The sequence below is a fragment of the Thermomyces dupontii genome (assembly GCF_041956625.1).
Source record: "Thermomyces dupontii strain NRRL 2155 unplaced genomic scaffold VTN31scaffold_3, whole genome shotgun sequence".
In the NCBI taxonomy this organism is placed as follows: Eukaryota; Fungi; Ascomycota; class Eurotiomycetes; order Eurotiales; family Trichocomaceae; genus Thermomyces; species Thermomyces dupontii.
The window spans coordinates 1,707,104-1,726,207 of NW_027192309.1; the positions used below are offsets into that span (position 1 = coordinate 1,707,104).

General features: G+C 51.0%; 9 protein-coding genes across 9 annotated transcripts; 5 read left to right on the top strand and 4 right to left on the bottom strand.

Moving 5' to 3' along the window:
• Positions 1–1,664: 1,664 nt before the first annotated feature.
• On the top strand, positions 1,665–2,796 carry VTN31DRAFT_4105 (uncharacterized protein; the record flags this gene model as incomplete). The annotated part of the gene is made up of 3 exons (XM_069404457.1): positions 1,665–1,739; positions 1,800–2,479; positions 2,550–2,796. 3 exons carry the CDS (start codon positions 1,665–1,667, stop codon positions 2,794–2,796), a joined length of 1,002 nt encoding a protein of 333 aa, XP_069261428.1.
• A 212-nt stretch (positions 2,797–3,008) lies between these two features.
• On the bottom strand, positions 3,009–5,344 carry VTN31DRAFT_4106 (uncharacterized protein; the record flags this gene model as incomplete). Its single annotated transcript, XM_069404458.1, has 6 exons — positions 3,009–3,086; positions 3,169–4,373; positions 4,429–4,560; positions 4,611–4,730; positions 4,785–4,919; positions 4,975–5,344. The coding sequence occupies 6 exons, from the start codon at positions 5,342–5,344 to the stop codon at positions 3,009–3,011; spliced, it is 2,040 nt and encodes a 679-aa protein (XP_069261429.1).
• Positions 5,345–6,133: 789 nt separating this feature from the next.
• Positions 6,134–6,534, top strand: VTN31DRAFT_4107 (uncharacterized protein; the record flags this gene model as incomplete). The annotated part of the gene is made up of 3 exons (XM_069404459.1): positions 6,134–6,181; positions 6,232–6,300; positions 6,373–6,534. 3 exons carry the CDS (start codon positions 6,134–6,136, stop codon positions 6,532–6,534), a joined length of 279 nt encoding a protein of 92 aa, XP_069261430.1.
• Positions 6,535–6,771: 237 nt separating this feature from the next.
• On the bottom strand, positions 6,772–7,581 carry VTN31DRAFT_4108 (uncharacterized protein; the record flags this gene model as incomplete). The annotated part of the gene is made up of 4 exons (XM_069404460.1): positions 6,772–6,820; positions 6,886–7,311; positions 7,386–7,492; positions 7,549–7,581. The coding sequence occupies 4 exons, from the start codon at positions 7,579–7,581 to the stop codon at positions 6,772–6,774; spliced, it is 615 nt and encodes a 204-aa protein (XP_069261431.1).
• Positions 7,582–8,501: 920 nt separating this feature from the next.
• VTN31DRAFT_4109 (uncharacterized protein) lies at positions 8,502–10,140 on the top strand (the record flags this gene model as incomplete). The annotated part of the gene is made up of 4 exons (XM_069404461.1): positions 8,502–8,898; positions 8,953–9,274; positions 9,332–9,742; positions 9,798–10,140. 4 exons carry the CDS (start codon positions 8,502–8,504, stop codon positions 10,138–10,140), a joined length of 1,473 nt encoding a protein of 490 aa, XP_069261432.1.
• Positions 10,141–10,549: 409 nt separating this feature from the next.
• VTN31DRAFT_4110 (uncharacterized protein) lies at positions 10,550–11,820 on the top strand (the record flags this gene model as incomplete). Its single annotated transcript, XM_069404463.1, has 6 exons — positions 10,550–10,602; positions 10,681–10,905; positions 10,997–11,004; positions 11,066–11,217; positions 11,296–11,390; positions 11,457–11,820. 6 exons carry the CDS (start codon positions 10,550–10,552, stop codon positions 11,818–11,820), a joined length of 897 nt encoding a protein of 298 aa, XP_069261433.1.
• A 317-nt stretch (positions 11,821–12,137) lies between these two features.
• VTN31DRAFT_4111 (uncharacterized protein) lies at positions 12,138–13,928 on the top strand (the record flags this gene model as incomplete). The annotated part of the gene is made up of 8 exons (XM_069404464.1): positions 12,138–12,191; positions 12,283–12,369; positions 12,466–12,538; positions 12,592–12,691; positions 12,749–13,294; positions 13,347–13,393; positions 13,445–13,737; positions 13,794–13,928. The coding sequence occupies 8 exons, from the start codon at positions 12,138–12,140 to the stop codon at positions 13,926–13,928; spliced, it is 1,335 nt and encodes a 444-aa protein (XP_069261434.1).
• A 657-nt stretch (positions 13,929–14,585) lies between these two features.
• VTN31DRAFT_4112 (uncharacterized protein) lies at positions 14,586–16,198 on the bottom strand (the record flags this gene model as incomplete). The annotated part of the gene is made up of 4 exons (XM_069404465.1): positions 14,586–15,462; positions 15,521–15,900; positions 15,963–16,080; positions 16,143–16,198. 4 exons carry the CDS (start codon positions 16,196–16,198, stop codon positions 14,586–14,588), a joined length of 1,431 nt encoding a protein of 476 aa, XP_069261435.1.
• Positions 16,199–16,829: 631 nt separating this feature from the next.
• Positions 16,830–18,355, bottom strand: VTN31DRAFT_4113 (uncharacterized protein; the record flags this gene model as incomplete). Its single annotated transcript, XM_069404466.1, has 3 exons — positions 16,830–17,703; positions 17,767–18,161; positions 18,236–18,355. 3 exons carry the CDS (start codon positions 18,353–18,355, stop codon positions 16,830–16,832), a joined length of 1,389 nt encoding a protein of 462 aa, XP_069261436.1.
• Between the last annotated feature and the right edge of the window lie 749 nt (positions 18,356–19,104).

Genomic DNA, 19,104 nt, shown 5'->3' on the forward strand with positions numbered 1-19,104 from the left:
ACAGTGTCAACTGGCCAAACAACTGGGGAAAGCTGGGACTACGAGTACTAGTACAGTGGTACTTGACAAAGGGCTCTCTTTGAAGTTGGAGATGCCATCCATTCACTGAAGACAATACAATGAAATCAAGCTCCAAAGGTTATCTTGAAGCGGAAAACTCCGGCTAACAGCATTCGCGAGATTCAGGAATTCGAAGAAAAGACGAGAACGGAAACTTGTCGCCACAATCCTTGATCGATGTTGGTACTTGAAAGAGTACTCTGAATTGCTTTTCATGTCGATTCAATTCCGTTCAGACTCTATCAAAAGACAGAAGTCACCGAAATTACGGAACACGACTCTCGCGGGCACACCCTCAATCACCAGGGACAATCGATCCATACTATTACGATACCCAACAGGTCCGGGTATGGAGTATCAACGTGTACGACTCAAAGGCTGGCAGTTGCCATACGGCGTTGATGACGTGGATCCAGAAAAGAATCAGGGTTTCCACATTGAATTGGTTCATCTCGACGACCATGTAGGCCTACCAGGAGCCATGAACTGAATTCAAGCTACGGATTACTTCGCCGTCAGGAACGGGACTTCGCTTCCAAAGCCAGAAGATGAACATCACATTCGACGTACTGATGGAATCTCCACCTGACACCATGAACTCGGACCCTGTCTCCAGGTTCGGGGCAGCAGGCGAGGTTCTCCCTCGCGTTGATTTCAGGGATTTTACTGTTTCAAAGATATCAATGACGACGATATTTTTGAAAGGAGAAAGACAGGGACGACCCCAACAGTGTGGTAGTCAAGTCAATGATCTCGTCATCCGTGGTGCCCAGAAAGAGTACGATTACATCGTCAAGGGAACGTTCAGGACCGAGGGCATTAATCACGAGTTGAAATTGCCTGGTTTTGGGGTGAGTTATGGGTTCACAATCGATTGCCCCGACACACTTTACATTCCTAAAGATTTTCCTCAGAAAACCCATTGGCTAGGATGCGTGAGCTGAAACTTATCATGTTCGAGTTTTACTAACTCTAACCGAATTGCTTCATTTCTCTCGATGAGCTTGTTTTTACGAGATTGATCATGCTGGATTCTCAGAATGAAAGTGTTCGTTTCTCTGGAAAGAAAGGTCCCAAACGTTACAGTCAGGTTTCTGTTCATGCGTAAATCACAGTGAGTTCCAGTCATTAGGAGCTCCGTTTTTTGAGAGCTCGCTTAACGAATCATCATCTGGGTTTCAGCTAGGTAGAAGTGTCATGGTTGCTCATCAACGGGAGTTCTGAGTTCCCATGCAAAAGATGAGCCATGAATTAGTCGAATCCTCCAACCGTGTGTGGTGGTAATCAAGATGAAGTATACCAGGGTTAGGGCTAAGGGTAGCCTACGATAAGGTTGTTCGGAATTTTCCGATTCGAGCTTCCTTGTTTGATACCATACATCACGTGTTGACTAGTCTAACTTTTTCTGGTTACTCCGTAGAGTCTATACTGAAATCGGTTGGTGAGCTTCCGGTTTAAAGTTTGCATGTCCAAAATTGATCTGATAAGAGGAAAAGGGTTTATCCGGCATAGCATCCTGACGTTTTTCCTCTAACTCATTTCGTCCTGTCCGTCTTCATTCGGACGACAGTCATTCAACTACCTCATCGAAACACTAGCTTACAATGGGTTGGTTTTGGGCAGACAATCCTCAGCCGCAGCAGCGTACGGCTGCTGCTACAACGGCGGCAAGTCCTCCGGTATGATCCGCCTTAACGTAGTCTCGAAGGTCGAGAAATCAGTTGCTGATTTCCTATCAGCCAGGATGTCCCATGCACAAACCCGATTCGCAACCGCCAGCGGTGCATCAGCAACATGGAGAAAGCGAGCGGCCTAGCCGATGCCCAGCGTCACGGTCGCCCAATTCGCCATTCTACGTCCCACCCTCTTCACGTTCGTCGACAACCCCAGCGAACCAAGCGCCATCCTCGGCCGCGGCAGAGAACGAATCCTCCACACTATCAAAATTGAACCCGCTAAACTACATGTTTACCTCGATCTCTCAAGAACGGGCGCCGAATCAGACCGTCGAGCTCTCCGTTGAGCGCGAGGTCTCTTCCATCCCGCGTGGCGACTCCAATGGAAATTGGGAATACCCGTCTCCGCAACAGATGTACAACGCGATGCTGCGAAAAGGGTATACCGACACACCGCAGGATGCAGTGGAATCGATGGTTGCCGTTCATAACTTCCTGAATGAGGGCGCCTGGGCGGAAATCGTCGAATGGGAGCAGGCCTTCGCCAAGGGACTTCGAGAGGGTTGGGAAAAGTGCCGTCGTGGCTCGCAAAATCTAGCTGCCACCTTGGCGCAAGAGCGCGCTCAAGGTCTCGACCCAGACCAGCAGCCCCGACTCATCCGGTTCCAAGGCCGACCGGGTGATTTGACTCCGAAGGCGAGAATTCTCCAGGCACTGGGATGGTTGTATCCCGCCAAGTTTGGGTTCGTTTTTCCTGTTGAGGCTTTGCCCTTCCTTCTCTCCATATAAGATGACGTGCCTAATGCGGAACAGGACGGAACCACCTTTTGACCGACACGATTGGTACGTGTCGCGGCAAACACCTTCTGGCAGGAAGGAGATCCGCTACGTGATCGACTACTACTCGGGACCGCCAGAGCCCACCGGCGAACCGGTCTTCTATCTCGATATCCGACCGGCTCTCGACTCGCCGACGGCCGCAGTGGAACGGCTCATGAAGTGGGGAGGTGATGTATGGTGGAAAGCTACTGGGGGTGAAGTTCGCGAGCGGAGTCAATGAGTCTTCGCTTCTTCCATCATTTTGATGCTTGTAGCTGTAAATATATATACTGGTTATGGCTAAATCGGGCGCTGGGTTATGGGTTCTCTGCTCTGCGAAATATTTTAATAGATCTTTGAAATCTGTATATAAATGTGTCTAACGGTCCATGATGGCAAGGAGTGCTCATTACAGACCCTGACATATGCATCAATGCGTTCACGTCATGCATTCTACTCTTGAAGGCCTCCCATCGCATCTTTCATCAACGTCTGCAGCCTTTCCCTCTTCTCATCCGACAACTTGTCTCCCTGTTCATCATGTCAGTATCAACCACCGGCCACGAAGAATGGTTCAAGAAGCTAGGAGAGAAAAGGCGAGGGAAAACCGTACAGCATTAGCCAGAACATTTTTGACCAAGACCATAACATTATCTCTGTCTTTGCGCTTCTGAACCTCTTCATTCTCGTTGCCCGTGCCGGGTTGCGGTGAGAGTGCCTGCTCGAGCTTCTCAGAGATATCTGCCTCCTCGAGGCACGCCGCCACAAGGCCAGCCCCTGCTTGGTGAGAGGCCATGAGGGCCAGGGCGAACCAACCTTCGCTACGCACGACAGGCCACTCCTGCTGCGTGACCATACTGCCCAGTGGTTTCGCGAGAGAAGGGTGAAGGGCAAACAAGCGGTCAGAAAGAGAGGACGCAGTATCGTCGCCAACCCCTGTCGCAGGTTGCCCTCCTGGGCGCATGAGGTTGCGGCATATTGCAGCTACTGTGCGTCCGGCTTCCGTCTTGATGGGGACGGTGTCGGTTTTCCTGTGAAGAGTGAGTACGAGCGAGAGATACGTGCTGCTGTCGCCAGCGTTGCTCTGGTCGGTTATCGTAGAGATCGGCTGCAAGAGTCGCGCGGTGTTTGCCGCCGACGACGTTATCAGTAGCCGCAGTAGGGACACCGCCGCGAATTGCACCTGCGGGATGCTATCCAGCGCGCACAGCCTCGCCGCCGCGGGGATGACGCCTGCGTCGCCGAGCAGGTCGCGGTTAGATTCTGCAATGGCAAGGTTCTTCAGAAATGAGAGACTCGCGTGCAGGGCGCCGCCGCGGGCACCTGGCGAGGTCAGAATCGCAAGGAGGGAGGTGTGGATCGAGAGCTCCGAGATCATTGCTCTGCAGGTCTCGTCGTTGCGGGCAAGGTTGCCGAGCATCACGCATGCGCAGATTTGCAGGTGGTCTTGCGACTGTGCAGCGAGCCAGCCCCCCAACGTCTGCATCAGCTCCGAGGAAAACGGGTATGTCCTTCCGAATTCCGGCAATGCTGACACGTCTGAGAGAGCCTGGTTGAGCTTCAGCCGCAGCTGATTGAGAAGCTGCTTGTCTTCTGTCGACGATTCGTCGACGGGGACGGTGTAGGATTGCTGTAGAATGGAAAGCAGTTTATTCACGAGTTTGTGCTGGATGCACGCAGCTTGAAGCCGTTGCGATTGAAGATATGTCGTCAGACTATTCACGAGACAGGCATACTGAGAGAGTTCTGTCACTTTGTTCAGCGACTGTTGCATGAGAAGAAGGATGGTGCCACTGGGGGCGTTATCCATCTCTGGATCTGGACTCTATTAGACGATATCTCCCCTGCCTGGACCTAACGGGGCAATTATTACCCTTCTCAGCAGCCATTTCAACCAATTCGTATGCGTAGTTCAAAACAACATCAGCCTGAACGGCATTATCGGAGATGAGCTTCAGCAAAATATATGCAACGCGATTGGTGGCGACTTGGGACTGAGCTCGCTCTGCAATGGTCAATGTTCCAATCTCCAGAACTGAAGGGAGATTGCTCTACCAAAGTCCGCACAGATGTTGTAGATCACCGGAATTGCAACATGTACCAGTCCGGGATCTAACATGTGGCGAATGATGGGAAGAGTGTAGTTGTTCTCAACTACGATGAGACGGTTCTCATCTACGGATCCTTCTTAGCATACCACAATCTACTCGTAGTCCGAAGGATACCCACCGGTGTCGGCACATGCGTTGCCTATAAGGCGCAGGGATTGGAACAGAATCTCGTTCTCGACCTGTTCCTTGGCCGCGGCGACACGGAGGAAGAATCCCAGCACGCCAGATCGGCCGAATGGAACTCGCCATGATGCTAAGCAGCCTTTAGTCTGGTTTCCTTTCCCTCGATCTGGAGGCACATTACTCACGGTCTCGACTCGCGTTCGCTAGCGCTTCTGCTGCCTGCGCCATGTACTGTGATTTGCTCTTCCATAACTTCTCTAGAGCAGGAACCACGCCCTCCTGCGCAAGACACTTCTCTCTGCGTTCCGCAGCGACGTCTGGCTGCTCGTTTGAGCCATGATGTTCCTGTCCATCCTCCTCTCCTTCGATGTTGTGGAGGACTTGCTGCAATGCATGAAATATCTGTTCCTGCCCAGCTTGATCCAGCATATCATCTCTGCCCGGAGCAGACGGTGCCAAGTCTTCCAATGCTGCAATCACCGATCTGACAGATGGGAAGTCAAGCTCCCCAATGGGCTCAGATGCCCGGCCTGCGTCGTTGTCTTGGCAAGACATGACGGTTAGTCGTCGTTGTCCGTCTACCAGTGTGTTGCGGATAGATCACTCTATGCTTCTCCGGCCAGTCTGCAACAAATTAATCCTCTCCTGGATTACCAAAAGCTCAAGGGCCGCCAGTTCAAACAACTCCAAGCTAGTCCGCCAACTTCTGATATTCCTGTACGGCAATTGCCATACAGTTCAACGTTGACATTTGCTCAAAAGTAATCCCCCCGGCAGAGTTGCTAAGATGATGCTTCCGCGGGGATTCGAGCTGCAGGACCCGATGCAGCTTGGCCGATTTGGAATAGTGGGACCTCTAAAAGCGCACTAGCCCGAATTGGATAGTTGATTCATAACTTCGCCAAGCTTCATCTGCTCTAGAAGTACTAGTAACTACTCCGTACAGTACTGTCTGTAACCACCGTATCAGTTTGTTTTCAATTTCAATGCTCTAGGAAAGCTGCTGAATCCGACAATCACAATCGATGATGACGCCCGATGATTAGATCTATGACAGCGATCTCGACATCGTTGTCTCTGCTAGAGGGTATTTTATCATGACCGGCAAGCGGATTATTACATATGGGCTAACGTAGTAGTTTCATTGTACTCTAGACAGTGGTGTCAATACGATACGATACACATGTCAAGCGACTAAAAACAGGACCCCGGACGAAGATTGGCTTCAACTCGCGGCCACGTTCTTCGATCAACAACATCGATGAATTGCTCAACTCGACCATCGCTTTCTATTGTCAAGTCAATCTCTCCGATTTTGAAATCTTCATTCGCGATAGCGCCAACATGACACGCGCGCAACAAACCGTTTCCGTTCTCCTGCTGCTCTCCTCGGTCTGTTTTGCTCTCATCCTTCTCGTCCATGTTACTGACCACCTTGGCAGCTCTATCTAGCACTTCAACTCGGCCTCGTCCCCCTCAATGAAACGATCCAGAAGGAAATCGTGCCTGTTGTACGTTCTTCCCGAACCTGCGGCCAAGATTTCCACGTCCCGACCATTGCCGACACTGACTGTCCTCCCTAGCTTCCTTTCTACGCTCTCATTTCGTTCGCTTGCTTCCTTCTCGGGCGCTTAGGTTGGATGATTCTGACATTCCACGATGTTCCCGAGGAACACAAGTCGTTGCAGAAGGAAATAGAGACCGCCAAGGCCGAGTTGAGAAAGGCTGGAGTCGACGTTGACTAAGGGGGATTTTGGGCCAGTGCTCGATCCTAAGAGCTCCGGTAATGCTCCGATCCTGTATGGCGCGTGTTGTAGCAGAAGCTGAATATATGCAAGCCTTTTTTCTCGTCTATTTAACATGGATCGCTAGCCACCCTTCAAACCAAACTGCCAACTCCATTACATTGCGAGGCGCCCAGACGGAGATCATAATTCAAAAAAAACCCCTTATTTCTCCGAATGCCATGTGTGAGCCCAGATTCACAACAAGTTGCTTTTCTTGGCCAACTCGTCATGTTCGTCGATGTCCCTGCCCCTGCATCAGCCAACCGCCATCAAAGCACAATTAGACGAACCCGGAGAAAGGAAACGTACTTGGCCTCCCAAGGATAGCAGATCCAGACGTCCCCTGTCGTGATAGCTGCATGATATCGGCCCTCGGCGAGCATGTCCTCGGGCAATTTGCCCTTCTTGGGTTTATCCTTGTTATGTAGCACGAAGATCGAGAACTTCGTTTTCTCATCTTCCCGTCCCAGAGCCTTCTGCGCCTGGCTCACGTCCTTCTCCAGTTCGCGCACCGCGTACTCCAAGGTCGTCCGCGTATCGTCCACCTCGTCGACGATCAGGATATTCTTGCCGATCAAATTGGACATCTCGAGCGAACTCAGGTCCAGCCATTGTGTGCGTTTCACCTTGGTGCCGGGGACTTCTTCAGGGTCATCGCGACCAAGATCCTCATAGAGGGACAGTCCGATGGCTTGGATTGGAATATTCGGCTCGCCGGGACGTTTGAGGAAGGATCTTGGGCCGTCAGTCTTGTTCGCGTTCTGCCTTTCTACCTTCCACTTCCTCCCTTCCTGCGATGATGAGCCTACCGGAGGATGCGTGCGGGCACATACCCGCCGCCGCCAATCGCAATCATTAGATTCGGGCGGAAGTCATTGAGAATGCGATCAGCCGATTGCTGGCACAGCTTATGCACCTACGATCCTGGTCATTTGGTGAACGACTTTAACGCCCCGCACTGTCTATGCACACCTGGTTGTAGGTAATGTAGATCTTTTCCGGCATGGTGAGAAGAATGAGAGAGTTCAAGAATTGTAGACGAGTCTTGACAAATCAATCACTGGAGAGGCCTGCAGACGAGTGTTTATGAGCTGTGGGAAAAGAGTCGATTTCATTCTCTGCGCATGCGATACTTTGACTGATAAGCACCTTTGTCTCCATTGGCGCTGAGAGCCTCGCGTAAACTTTTTTTTTTCTTTGGATTTTGCTGATAGGGCCTCTGCAACCCCGCGCTAATCCATATTGGGTGGCAACTTAGGGCTCTGGAGGATGAGCCCTCTTCCAGTTTTCTTGGCTGCCAAGTGCCAACTGCCGGGCCAAGAAGAGCGTTGGTTTGTTGCCTCAAACCAGGATCCCAATCCAAGAACAAGAGAGGAGGCGTGTTTGCCATCCATGCCATCACCCCGTTGATATTGAGTGAATTTAACAAAAAAGATAATCAACAAGTGTGGCAATAATATCGGACACGAAATATACTCACTTTCATAGTAGTCGGCTTCAAGACCTTGATGTGTTCATTGAGGATTCGTACAAAAAGTTCCAACAGAGTACTACTGTGCCTATGTATCTACGATACTCGTCTCATCGTATGGATAGTATATTTTGTCGAAACTACGGGAGACTCCGCGAAGTTTAAATCGCAACCATCCTGGGTTCCTCCACAGTTAGAGGCTTGCAGATTGCAGCACCTTATTTCCGCCACTTTGGTAAATCATTGGTCAGAAGCGCCAAATGTGAAGCAATCAGCATGCGGAAAGAAGGAAAGATATTTTTTTCGCTCCTTTTGAGATGATTGGCATCAACGGAGTCTTAAGGAGGTACTACTATGTCATTCAGGACTCCCGTTTGTTTTCTCCCCGTTTATTCCAATCTACATCCTCTCCAGGAGACGGAACCATGGTTCTCTCTCCGGCTGGTAGATCACCATGGACAGCGCGTCGGAGATCCCTCGGCACCTGAGACTGCCCGGCGACGAAGGATATCGCACGCCTACTATCGAAGACACCGAAAACTCGGTGAATCAATGGCCATATCTCAGCGATGATTTTGCCCAGTTGCAACAGATACAGAGCATTGGCGAAATCCATGCCAACACGCTCGATGCAATCAACCGGCTGGCGTATCGGACCAAGAGTCGTGATGCCGATGGCGGCGCGCCTGCGGTCAAGCTCCGAACGAGGAGCAGCCAAGGGTCTTCGGAGGTGAAAACAGAAAGCGAGATTCCGGATAAGCTGAGTATCAAGCAGCGCGTCCGTCATTTGACATGGGCTTTTTTTACGTTGACCATGGCCACGGGCGGAATTGCCAACGTATTGTATAGCAGTAGGTCACCATCCCCTGCCGTCGTGATGACACCGGATTCTTAGCTGCTCCAAGTACCTCCTCAGTATCGCTTCAGAGGACTTGACACCATTGGCGTCGTTGTTTTCCTCGTAAACATTGTCTTTTACATCGTGATCTGGGGCTTGATCCTGGCCCGATTCATTTGCTTCCCATACACATTCAAGGCGTCGTTTCTTCATCCCACCGAGTCATTGTTTGTGCCCGCAACAGTGGTCTCCTTTGGGACAATTTTGATCAACATCTCCCAGTATGGGCTCGGCCGGACGGGGCCATGGCTGGTGGATGCGGTCCGTGTGCTGTTCTGGTTAGATGCCACCTTGGCCATCATTCTTTCAGCCGGCATATATCTTCTTCTGTAAGTATCAAGTGTTTTTACCCTCTGCTTCGCGACATAGACTTACTCGATGGTCAGATGGTCAACTCAGACTTTTACCATTGCCCAGATGACCCCCATTTGGATCTTCCCTGCCTATCCAATGCTGATTATTGGAACGCATGCGGGGGTCTTGAGTAGTCATCTCGATCCGCGCCAGTCGCTCTACATCATCATGGGAGGTTTCACTATCCAGGGCATTGGTTTCCTCGTGTCCTTGATGGTATACTCGGCCTTCATCTATCGGCTCATGACGCAAAAGTTGCCGCGGGAGAACATCCGACCGGGCATGTTCGTGTCCGTGGGTCCCAGCGCTTTTACAGTGACTGCCATCATTAACATGGCAGTCAATGCTCCGCGTGCATTCCCCAGCGACTTCATGGGCGATGGGGCACTGGCGGCCATGGTTGTGAAAGTCGTTGCCAACTTTAGCAGTCTTTGGCTGTGGGGGTACGGAACTATTATTTTGCCTGTCAAATTTGACCGCGACTAACCTGCCAAACAGACTGGCTGTATTCTTCTTCATCATCGCCACTGTTGCCAACCTCTATGGGGCGTTTCCCGGCCGGATGATCTTCTCCATGTCCTGGTTTTCATTCGTCTTCCCAAATACGGCCCTTATTACGGCGACCTTTGCCATCGGCAATGCCTTTTCCTGTAAACCGATTTTGATCCTGGGATTGGCGATGACGCTGCTGCTCATCCCGACGTATCTGTTTGTCTGCTACATGATGATTCGCGCGATCAAAATGCGGCATATCCTGTGGCCGCAGAAGGGCGAAGATAAAGATGAAGGAGGATTCTGCGCTGCACAGGTGCAACAAAATGCCGACACTGGACGGGCATAAGTGGCATGTACTGATAGCTAAGACTAGAATGAGTATTCCATACAATAGTTAATGCTAATGCGGAAAACTTTCAAGTCAATCGACGGATGAAATTCTGTCAAGATTACAATTCTTTCCTGCGGTGAGTGTGCGAGTTTGGTTCTCGGAATTTGAGTCTGGGATGACTATGTATTATTGTCAATTGTAATAGAGAGTGATCTCTACAAGGTGATCTTCCGAGGCATGTTGCACCAGGCCAAGCCAAAATTTCTACTTCGTAGGTTGGAGCGGAGGTGATCCTCTCCTGTCCGTTCGGAAGCTTAATGAATACCCAAAGTATTTCGACGTACCTTGAATAACTATCACTGCACACCATACTATTCAGTTAGTTGTGCCCTTCTTGAATTTCGTCGTGTACCTTAGCGATATCATGGGCTCCATTGCCGTGCCAGAGGACAATCGTAGGACCGTCCTAATCACGGGGTGAGTTGCAAAAATTCGATTCACGTGAAGATTTGGAGGATCAGGGCTTATTGACCATCATTCTGTTCCCGGATGCAGCTGCTCACCAGGTGGTATCGGCAATTCTCTGGCCCGAGAATTCCATCGCCATGGTCTGAGGGTCTTTGCGACTGCTCGCGATCGCGAGCGCATCCGGGACTTGGAGGCACTTGGGATGACGACGTTGAATCTCGTCGTTGACAACGAGGAAAGCGTTCGGGCCTGCTTTGCGGAAGTCGAGAAGCAGATTGGACATCGTGGGCTGGACTACCTGGTCAACAATGCGTATGAATCTTTGTTCCTCCCCAGTCTTCATCTTGATCATCTTACGTGTTGAAAAGGCTACAAGCGGTTCATACTAACTGGTCGACAACAGTGGCGCCAGTATGCAAACCACCCCGGGCATCGGGATTGCTCCAACAGGCTGACACGAGTCATGAGCCAGATTACACCGTGCCAGCGATGGACGTCAAGCTCGATGAAGCACGGCAGACCTTCGAGACCAACTTCTTCGCTGTGATCCGCATCTGCCAGATCTTCCTGCCGTTGTTGATAAAAGCCCAGGGCACTATCCTGCAGATCGGCTCAGTCGCCGGGGTATGCAATTAATCCCTTCTTTGTCCATTCTTCTCTTGTTTCTAATGTGATGCGTTTGTTCTAACTATCGCGCCCCAGTTGATGCCGTATGTCTTTGGCTCGGTGTATAATGCCTCGAAGGCAGCATTACATGCATGGAGCGATACACTGCGCGTCGAGCTGGCCCCTTTCGGGTAGTGTTTCCCCTTCTTGAACCCCTGGACTTCGAGTCGGCATCGACAATGGCTGACTGCAACAAGCGTCAAAGTGACCACAGTCATCACGGGCGGAGTCCTGTCGCGAATTGCAAGGGTCAAACGAGTGCTGGCGCCGGATTCATTGTACCGACCCGTTGAATCCGAATACATCAGACGCGTGAGCCACAGCCAGGAGAACGCGATGCCGAACGAAGCATATGCGCGCAGCGTGGTTGCCCAGATCCTCAAGGATGCTGAACCACGCCCCTGGTGGTGGCCATGGCGGACAGGGTACAAGAGATGGATTTGGGAAGGTCATCAGGCTTGGAAGATCAAGCTCGTCCTCGGAGGGTGGTTGTGGTGGGGGTTATTTGATCGCATCATGACCAACATGTTCAATCTGTGGAAGCTTCGAAAGCGATCATGACCTTTTGTAGTGAAGCAAAGATTCTCCTTATAACAACCAATACTCGTAGGTGAGGGCGAAAGAGTGATTGTCGCTACGTTACGGTGGCCATCGATCTTGGTATGGAGAACTGCCTGCGAAGTTACCCCGGATTCCGAAAACCGCTTCCAAGCAGGAAAAAAAAAAAAAAGCCTCGATGTGATGACTAAGCATATCCGAGGTGATTGATCCAACTCTTCCGACCCTCTCCGCTCTGCTCCAGGATCCCCCGAACGAGACGAGGGCTGACTACTCCGTCGATTCCTTTCGTTCAATTCCCCATTCGACACCATTCGCCAATGTTTCGGCTCGCTCGCAGCAAGCCACTTGCGTCGGCTCTCAGAGCCGCAGCGGTACGTGTGTTGCATGCCAAAGCGGTTGCGAAGATGTCATCGTGCTAGACGATGTTTTGGGAGAGTCGCAAGCTGACGGAAGCGATCGTAGGAGCCCTCCATACGAGGCCCGCTCGCTGCGCAACAAAAGCGGAACCTGTCCATCCATGAATATCTATCGGCCAACCTGCTCAAATCGGTGAGTGACCGGAATTGACTTCGGCTGGCGCCCCCCCTCCCCCTCCCCCAATACCAGCGATCGGAACGCTTTGGCAGGTTCTGACTGTAATACCAGTATGGTGTTGGTGTTCCCAAGGGAGAGGTTGCCCGCACTCCAGAGGAGGCGGAGGCCGTCGCGAAGCGGATCGGTACGTCCAGCATGTCGAAGTGGCCTGGTTCGCAAATCCTAACTCGAGTGAAGGTGGCGATGACATGGTTATCAAGGCCCAGGTCCTTGCCGGTGGTCGAGGAAAAGGGAGCTTCGACAATGGTCTGAAGGGAGGTGTGCGTGTTATTTACTCGTGAGTGTGGCCAGACTCCATCCAGAAATCGCACCGATCCTAACACATCTTGAACAGGCCCACGGAAGCCAAGATGTTCGCCCAGCAGATGATCGGTCACAAGCTGATCACCAAGCAAACCGGCGCCCGCGGCCGTGTATGCAACGCTGTGTACATTGTGGAGCGCAAGTTCGCTCGTCGCGAGTTCTACCTCGCTATCCTCATGGACCGACAGACACAGTCTCCGGTGGTCGTTGCATCGTCGCAGGGTGGTATGGATATTGAGACCGTTGCCAAAGAGAACCCCGAGGCGATCATTACGACGCCCATCGACATCAAAACCGGCGTGACTGAGGAGATTGCCCGCAAGATTGCTACTCAGCTTGGCTTCTCCGAGCAGTGCATCGAGGATGCCAAGAACACCATCCAGAATCTGTACCGGGTGTTTATCGAGAAGGATGCTACCCAAATTGAGATCAACCCTCTCGCGGAGACGTCGGATCATCAAGTTCTGGCAATGGATGCCAAGCTTGGATTTGACGACAACGCCGAGTTCCGACAGAGCGAGGTGTTCTCGTGGCGCGACCCAAGTCAGGAAGATCCTGACGAGGTGAAGGCTGCTGAGTATGTTTGCTCTGGTGTGTCCTTATAAGAGTCAAAGGCTGACGCTTGACAGACACGGGCTCAACTTTATCAAGCTCGATGGTGACATTGGATGCCTGGGTAGGTCATAGCCGCTTGTGTGCCCGAGTGTATCATACTCACGGAATGCAGTCAATGGTGCCGGCTTGGCTATGGCGACGATGGACATTATCAAGCTCAACGGTGGCAACCCGGCCAACTTCTTGGACGTTGGCGGTGGCGCGACGCCGGCTGCAATCAAATCGGCATTTGAACTCATCACCAGCGATCCAAAGGTGACCGCGATCTTTGTCAACATCTTCGGCGGTATTGTTCGCTGCGACGCGATCGCGCAGGGTCTCATCAATGTTGTGCGGGACATGGACTTGCGCACTCCGGTGGTTGCGCGTCTCCAGGGTACGAACATGGAGCAGGCTCGAAAGCTGGTACGTAGTTGTTTTTGGAACTGTTTGATACAGCATCTGACACTCAATAACAACAGATTGACGAATCGGGCCTCAAGATCTTCATGATTGAAGACTTGCAGAGCGCTGCAGAGAAGTCAGTTCAATTCTCCAAGGTTGTGAAACTGGCACGGGATATCGATGTTGGTGTGGAGTTTACTCTGGGTATTTAAAGCCCCCGTCTTTTCGTCCACTTCCCGATTGGATTCCCCCCCAGCAGGCTGCTTCTATTCTCTTGCGATGCGGATTATTCTGTCGCTACATCTGTCCACCGGCTCGATTTGTGTTCATAGAGTTTTGTATCTATATGGTTTTGACATGTCATAGCCTGTCATGTCTCGAATGATGGTTCTGGTCTTTTTGGAGTAATCGAAACACCTACCTACCTATCCCGCGAAGTGTTGAATGTCAAGTGTGCTCCATGATGGATGGATCGTTTCTTTATTCATTTTATCTTGACTCGTTGTGGCAAGAAAGAACGGATTGCTGAGATACATGGGAACCCTAGGATAACGATGACATCCGCCTAATTCTGGTGGCACCCCTGCGTGATTCCACACCGATAGATAATTAAGACGTCCATAGACTTTCCAGCGGCAGGTAACTACAGAGTAGGCTGTTTTCATAAGGGTTGTCCGCTCCTTAACACTCTGCGGGTCATGATCAAATTATCGACTATGTAGTCATGAACTGTACTTCGTATGATATCTGCATTTCGTACAATGGACGAGAAGCAGATCGGTCCCCGAGTGATTGAATTGGTGGACGAGTTTCCTTCTACAACCATCCTATCTACAACCAAGCGGGGACGTAATTATTTGACCAGTATTTCAACCGCACTCCTCCCTTGCAAGGAATGGCACCGAATTTTCGAGGTCAGGGAGGAACTTGGGGTTGAAGAACCAGATCTGAGCGCCGTCCTCGCTAGCGACGCCGAGGATGTCACTATCGCCAAACGGCCGCAAGGTGCGCTCCTGGTAACTCATGGCCCTCCTCTGACGCCAGCGTTGGGGACGCAGAGGGCCAAGCAAGTTGAGGCCAGTTTCTTCTCGGATGTCCAGCCGGTAAGGGTGCAAGGTTGTGGTGCCGCTGTTGGCGTTGTAGATGGCGATCCGCCGGAGCTGGTTGCCCCAGCGATAGACAATGTCCGGGGTGAGTATGGCGCAGAGACCCACGGAGATCTTTCGGTTGATGGGCTCGGCGCATTCAATCCACTCGGCACTCAGCTTGTCGCTGGGGTAGTCGTATGCGAGATGCAGCATGGCATTGTCGTCGCCTCGTGGGAGCAGCTGCGTGACTGACTTGTTTCCAAAGCTGCGATAGCAGCGGCCTCGTGGTCGTCGGACACTATCCCTGTCCACCCGACGATCCCCTACTGGTAGGAAAAACTGTTTGCTATCAAGCTGTTGGCCTTCCAGAGACCACTTGGTTTGGCTGACCTCCGGCGGATCTACTTCCCAGTCGATTTCGAATGCCACTAGGATGTTCTTATCCGCGTCGACATGCCACAAGAAAAGATTCGCGAAGCTGCCAAACTCTGTAAGGTTATCCGTGCTCAGATCCCAGACGTAGATTGGGAGGCTCTGATGGGTGGACCAGGTGGTCATGATGAGTACTTTGTCCTTTTCGATGAAAATATTGGGGGAGATTGAAGGCAGATGTCTTGCATGTCGCTCTTTTGTCTGTAAATCCCATACCGTCCCGAGACTGCCAGCATGAATTGTTAGACACCGTCCGTTACGTCGTAAATATTGCTTCTCCCTACCTATCCCTCGAGATCATGACAAGATAGCGATCTGACACTGCGAACCCGAGGAGTTCGTCCGCTGCTTCATCCGTCCAAACCGATCTCTCTCCGGTCTCAAGATTCAACATTTCAATTTCGTTGCGGGGGCCCAATACACTACAGCACAGTCGTCGCGAATTGTAAACGATTTCCCCGGGTATTCTTGACCGGGCTGACCAAGGGACAAAAACCTTTTTGATGGGGCGAGCAAACCGCAATGCATGTGCCCATCGGATGTAGGTCATCGCACTGGCAACCGGTACAACCATGCCCTCCATATTCAGTAACTGAAGCGCTTGACGCAGCAGAGGCACAATAATTGTCTCACTCGAGAAAATCTTGTGCCACCGTTTCGAGACCTAATCATGACCCCCCGATTAGCGCAAATGGCGCTCAACGTCGAAAATCGGGTAATCCACACCATCCGGCACCGGGCAATGTCTGCCGTGTCGAAATATTCCACAACATGAACCGCCAGCTCGAACGGCAAAGAGCTGACAATGTCATACTTGACTTGATAATGCTGTTTCGTATGGAGTCTGCGCCATTATCAGCTTTGCGGGTTTCCCAAGTCAATTTAACCTAATGCCTTCGGGCATACGCGACATTTCGAGGGCGCGAGGCCTCGGGGCCTACGTGGCCGGCGGACAGATTCATTGACGGAACTGAAGCGAAGAAGCAGTCGACTTCTTGCTCTGTGAGAAAATGACCTCGGCTCTAGCTGGAAACTTTCAGTTTGTTGTTGACAATTGACATGTCTTGCGGGAACAGGGATTCAGCACAGATACAGATCATCCTGTTGATCATCAGTGAATCCTCTTTCATCGCGGGCTCCAATCAGCTTGTCTCCAAGCTGCCGGTCGAGCTAACCAAGTCGGGTAAGCTGGGTATGGACTATGAGTACTAGGTTATGTAACTTAATAATAACCTACTCGTCTGTACAGTACTCCGTACTGTGACTTGGATAATAACAAGTAACTTAGCTACCTAGGTACTGTAGTTGTACTTGGCAAGTAGGTATACGAGTAGTACCTACCGTACTATTATTATTATTTGGTCTCATCAAATCCTTCTACGAGGTAATACTAGCATAGTTATGGTTCCATCTCGTCTCGTCTCCAATTGACACTTCATTCGAAATGGATGCAAACGATTCCAATGGCACAATACGGCTCACCCGCCATTGAAATAGTACGATGATAGAACCGGAGTTGACTAGATCGACTGGAGGATTGGATCATCCCAATATGCTCAGATCAACTCCAGGATGGCTCGAATCCCCGTGTTTTCAACCACTCTCCTCCATTGCAAGAAAAGGTTCAGCATCCGGAAGGTCGGGAACAAAGTTGGGATTGAAGAACCAAAGCTGAGCGCCTTCGTGGCTGGCCAAGCCAAAGACCTCATGGTCGCCGAAAGCTTGAATAGGGACCTCCCGTAGAGGAACTATCTGGATACGTCGGCGTCCAGAGGGCGGATGACCTGTCAGCTTTCGGACTATGATCTGTCGAGAGTCCAACTGGAATGGGCGTAACGTTGTGGTACCTTCGGCAGCGTTGTAGACTGCCAGCTGCCTGGGGTGTCTTCCCCAGCCGTAGGCGATGTCCGAGGTGAGAAAGGCGCGACTATCAACATCCATGGAGATTTTTCGGTTCATGGGCTCTGCGCGCTCGATCCACTGGGCACTCAGCTGGTCGATGGACGAGTCATACGTGAGGTGCATACTGGCATGGTCTTCGGTTCGAGAGATCAGTTGTGTTACTGTCTTATGGCAGCAGGTGCGATAGCAGCGGCGCTCAGGGAACTTGAACTTCACGTCTTCACGATCCCTCAGCGGTAGGTGGAATTGTTTTCGGTCGATCAGCCGTCCTGTCAGCGCCCACTTGGTCTGCTGAACCTCTGGCGGATTTATGTCCCAGTTAATTTCGAATGCTATCAACGTATTCTCATTCGCGTCCACGTGCCACAAAGCTAATTTCCGGAAGCCGCCAACTTCTTGGACGCGATCAGCGTTCAGATCCCAAACAAGAATGGGGCGAGCGTCCAGACTGGAGCCTTTGTTAGGTATGATCACTTTGTCCCCTTCGATAGAAATGCCGACGGAAGAAACACGCAGGTGTTTAACCCATCGCTGTGATGTTCGGAGGTCCCAAACTGTCACAGAACTGCAAGAGAGTTACTATGACGCCGACGATGCCGAGAATTGTGACCTCGCAATTACCACCTACCTGAGAATTGAAAACAGAACCGCAGCCGAAACTAAAACAAGGTAGCGATCGGAGAGAGTGATGTAGCCCCATAAATCCCATTTATCATAGGGCCAAGTGGTTTTCTCCCCAGACTGGAGATCCAGCATATAAACCTCGTTGCTGCGCTGTGATACTCCACAGCACAGCCGTCGCGAGTGGTAAAAGACATAGTTAGGCTTTCTCGGGGTCGACCAGGGAAGAAAGACCTTCTTGATCGGCTGAGCCGCTTGCAACCCATGTCGCCAACGAAAATAGGTCATTGCGTCGGAGACTGGTACATGCGCACTTTTTAGACCCAGGATATCAAGCGTCTGGCGCAACGCAGTCGCGATAATTGTACGATTTGAGAAAATCTCGTTCCATCGCTTCGAGACCTGGGAGTTGGGACCATCTCCATTGAGCAATTTGATTCTAGAACTGCTGCAAACCGAACTGAATAAGTACCCACCCTCTGACTACGAATAATATCTGCTGGATCAAGATACTTCGTGATCTGAACCAGAAGATCCAAAGGTAGAGAGCTCAGATTGTCCAACCGAACTTGCTGTGGGCGTTGAATTTTCACCATGGTCCTCGATTCCTCCTTTCCCACTCGATCTGGACTTGGATGCATAATGCACTGAAGTTAGCCACGCGTTTCTTAGATCGTAGTACTTATAGTACTGATCAAGATACCTACACGCGTCGTGAGCAGAGGACTGAGATGTCTACTACTCTTCCTGCAGGGGCATTCCAGGAGCGGTGCAGAGTACGGAACTGTTTCCCTGCTTATATTTTGGAAGATTGAAGACTGGTCCCCTACCGACGGATATTCCGGGAAATACCTGTACTTGTGTACCTATCACTGTATCCTCGTATAGCACTGATAACGCGCGCTCGTCGCGCGCATGCCCTGATAACGAACAACTTCAGTCTTCGGTCAACAACCTGAGCCTTAGTCCATAGTCCATGATTGATCAGATTGATCCATTGAATGAAAGAAATGTAACGGAATAGATTTAACAATGAGACATGCAATTTTGTGCTCGAGCCCCGACCTTGTCAACGATTGAGCCAGCCAAGAAGATTAAGGATCCGTACTACTCCGTAGGCCTAAGTAGTTAAGTAATTCTGACGCTCCCATTTATGACCGTCCGTATTCCAGATGTATTGTAAGTACTTGATCATTGCGGTCAATTATCAGAAGCCGCGAGCAACTCAGCTGTTTCGTACGCAGGACATTTTTAGTTGAACGAATCAGAGATAGACCAAGAAAGAAGTACTAGCCAAGCTCTCTCCATACAAAGATCCGTGAAGAAGGCGAATACTACAGTAGTA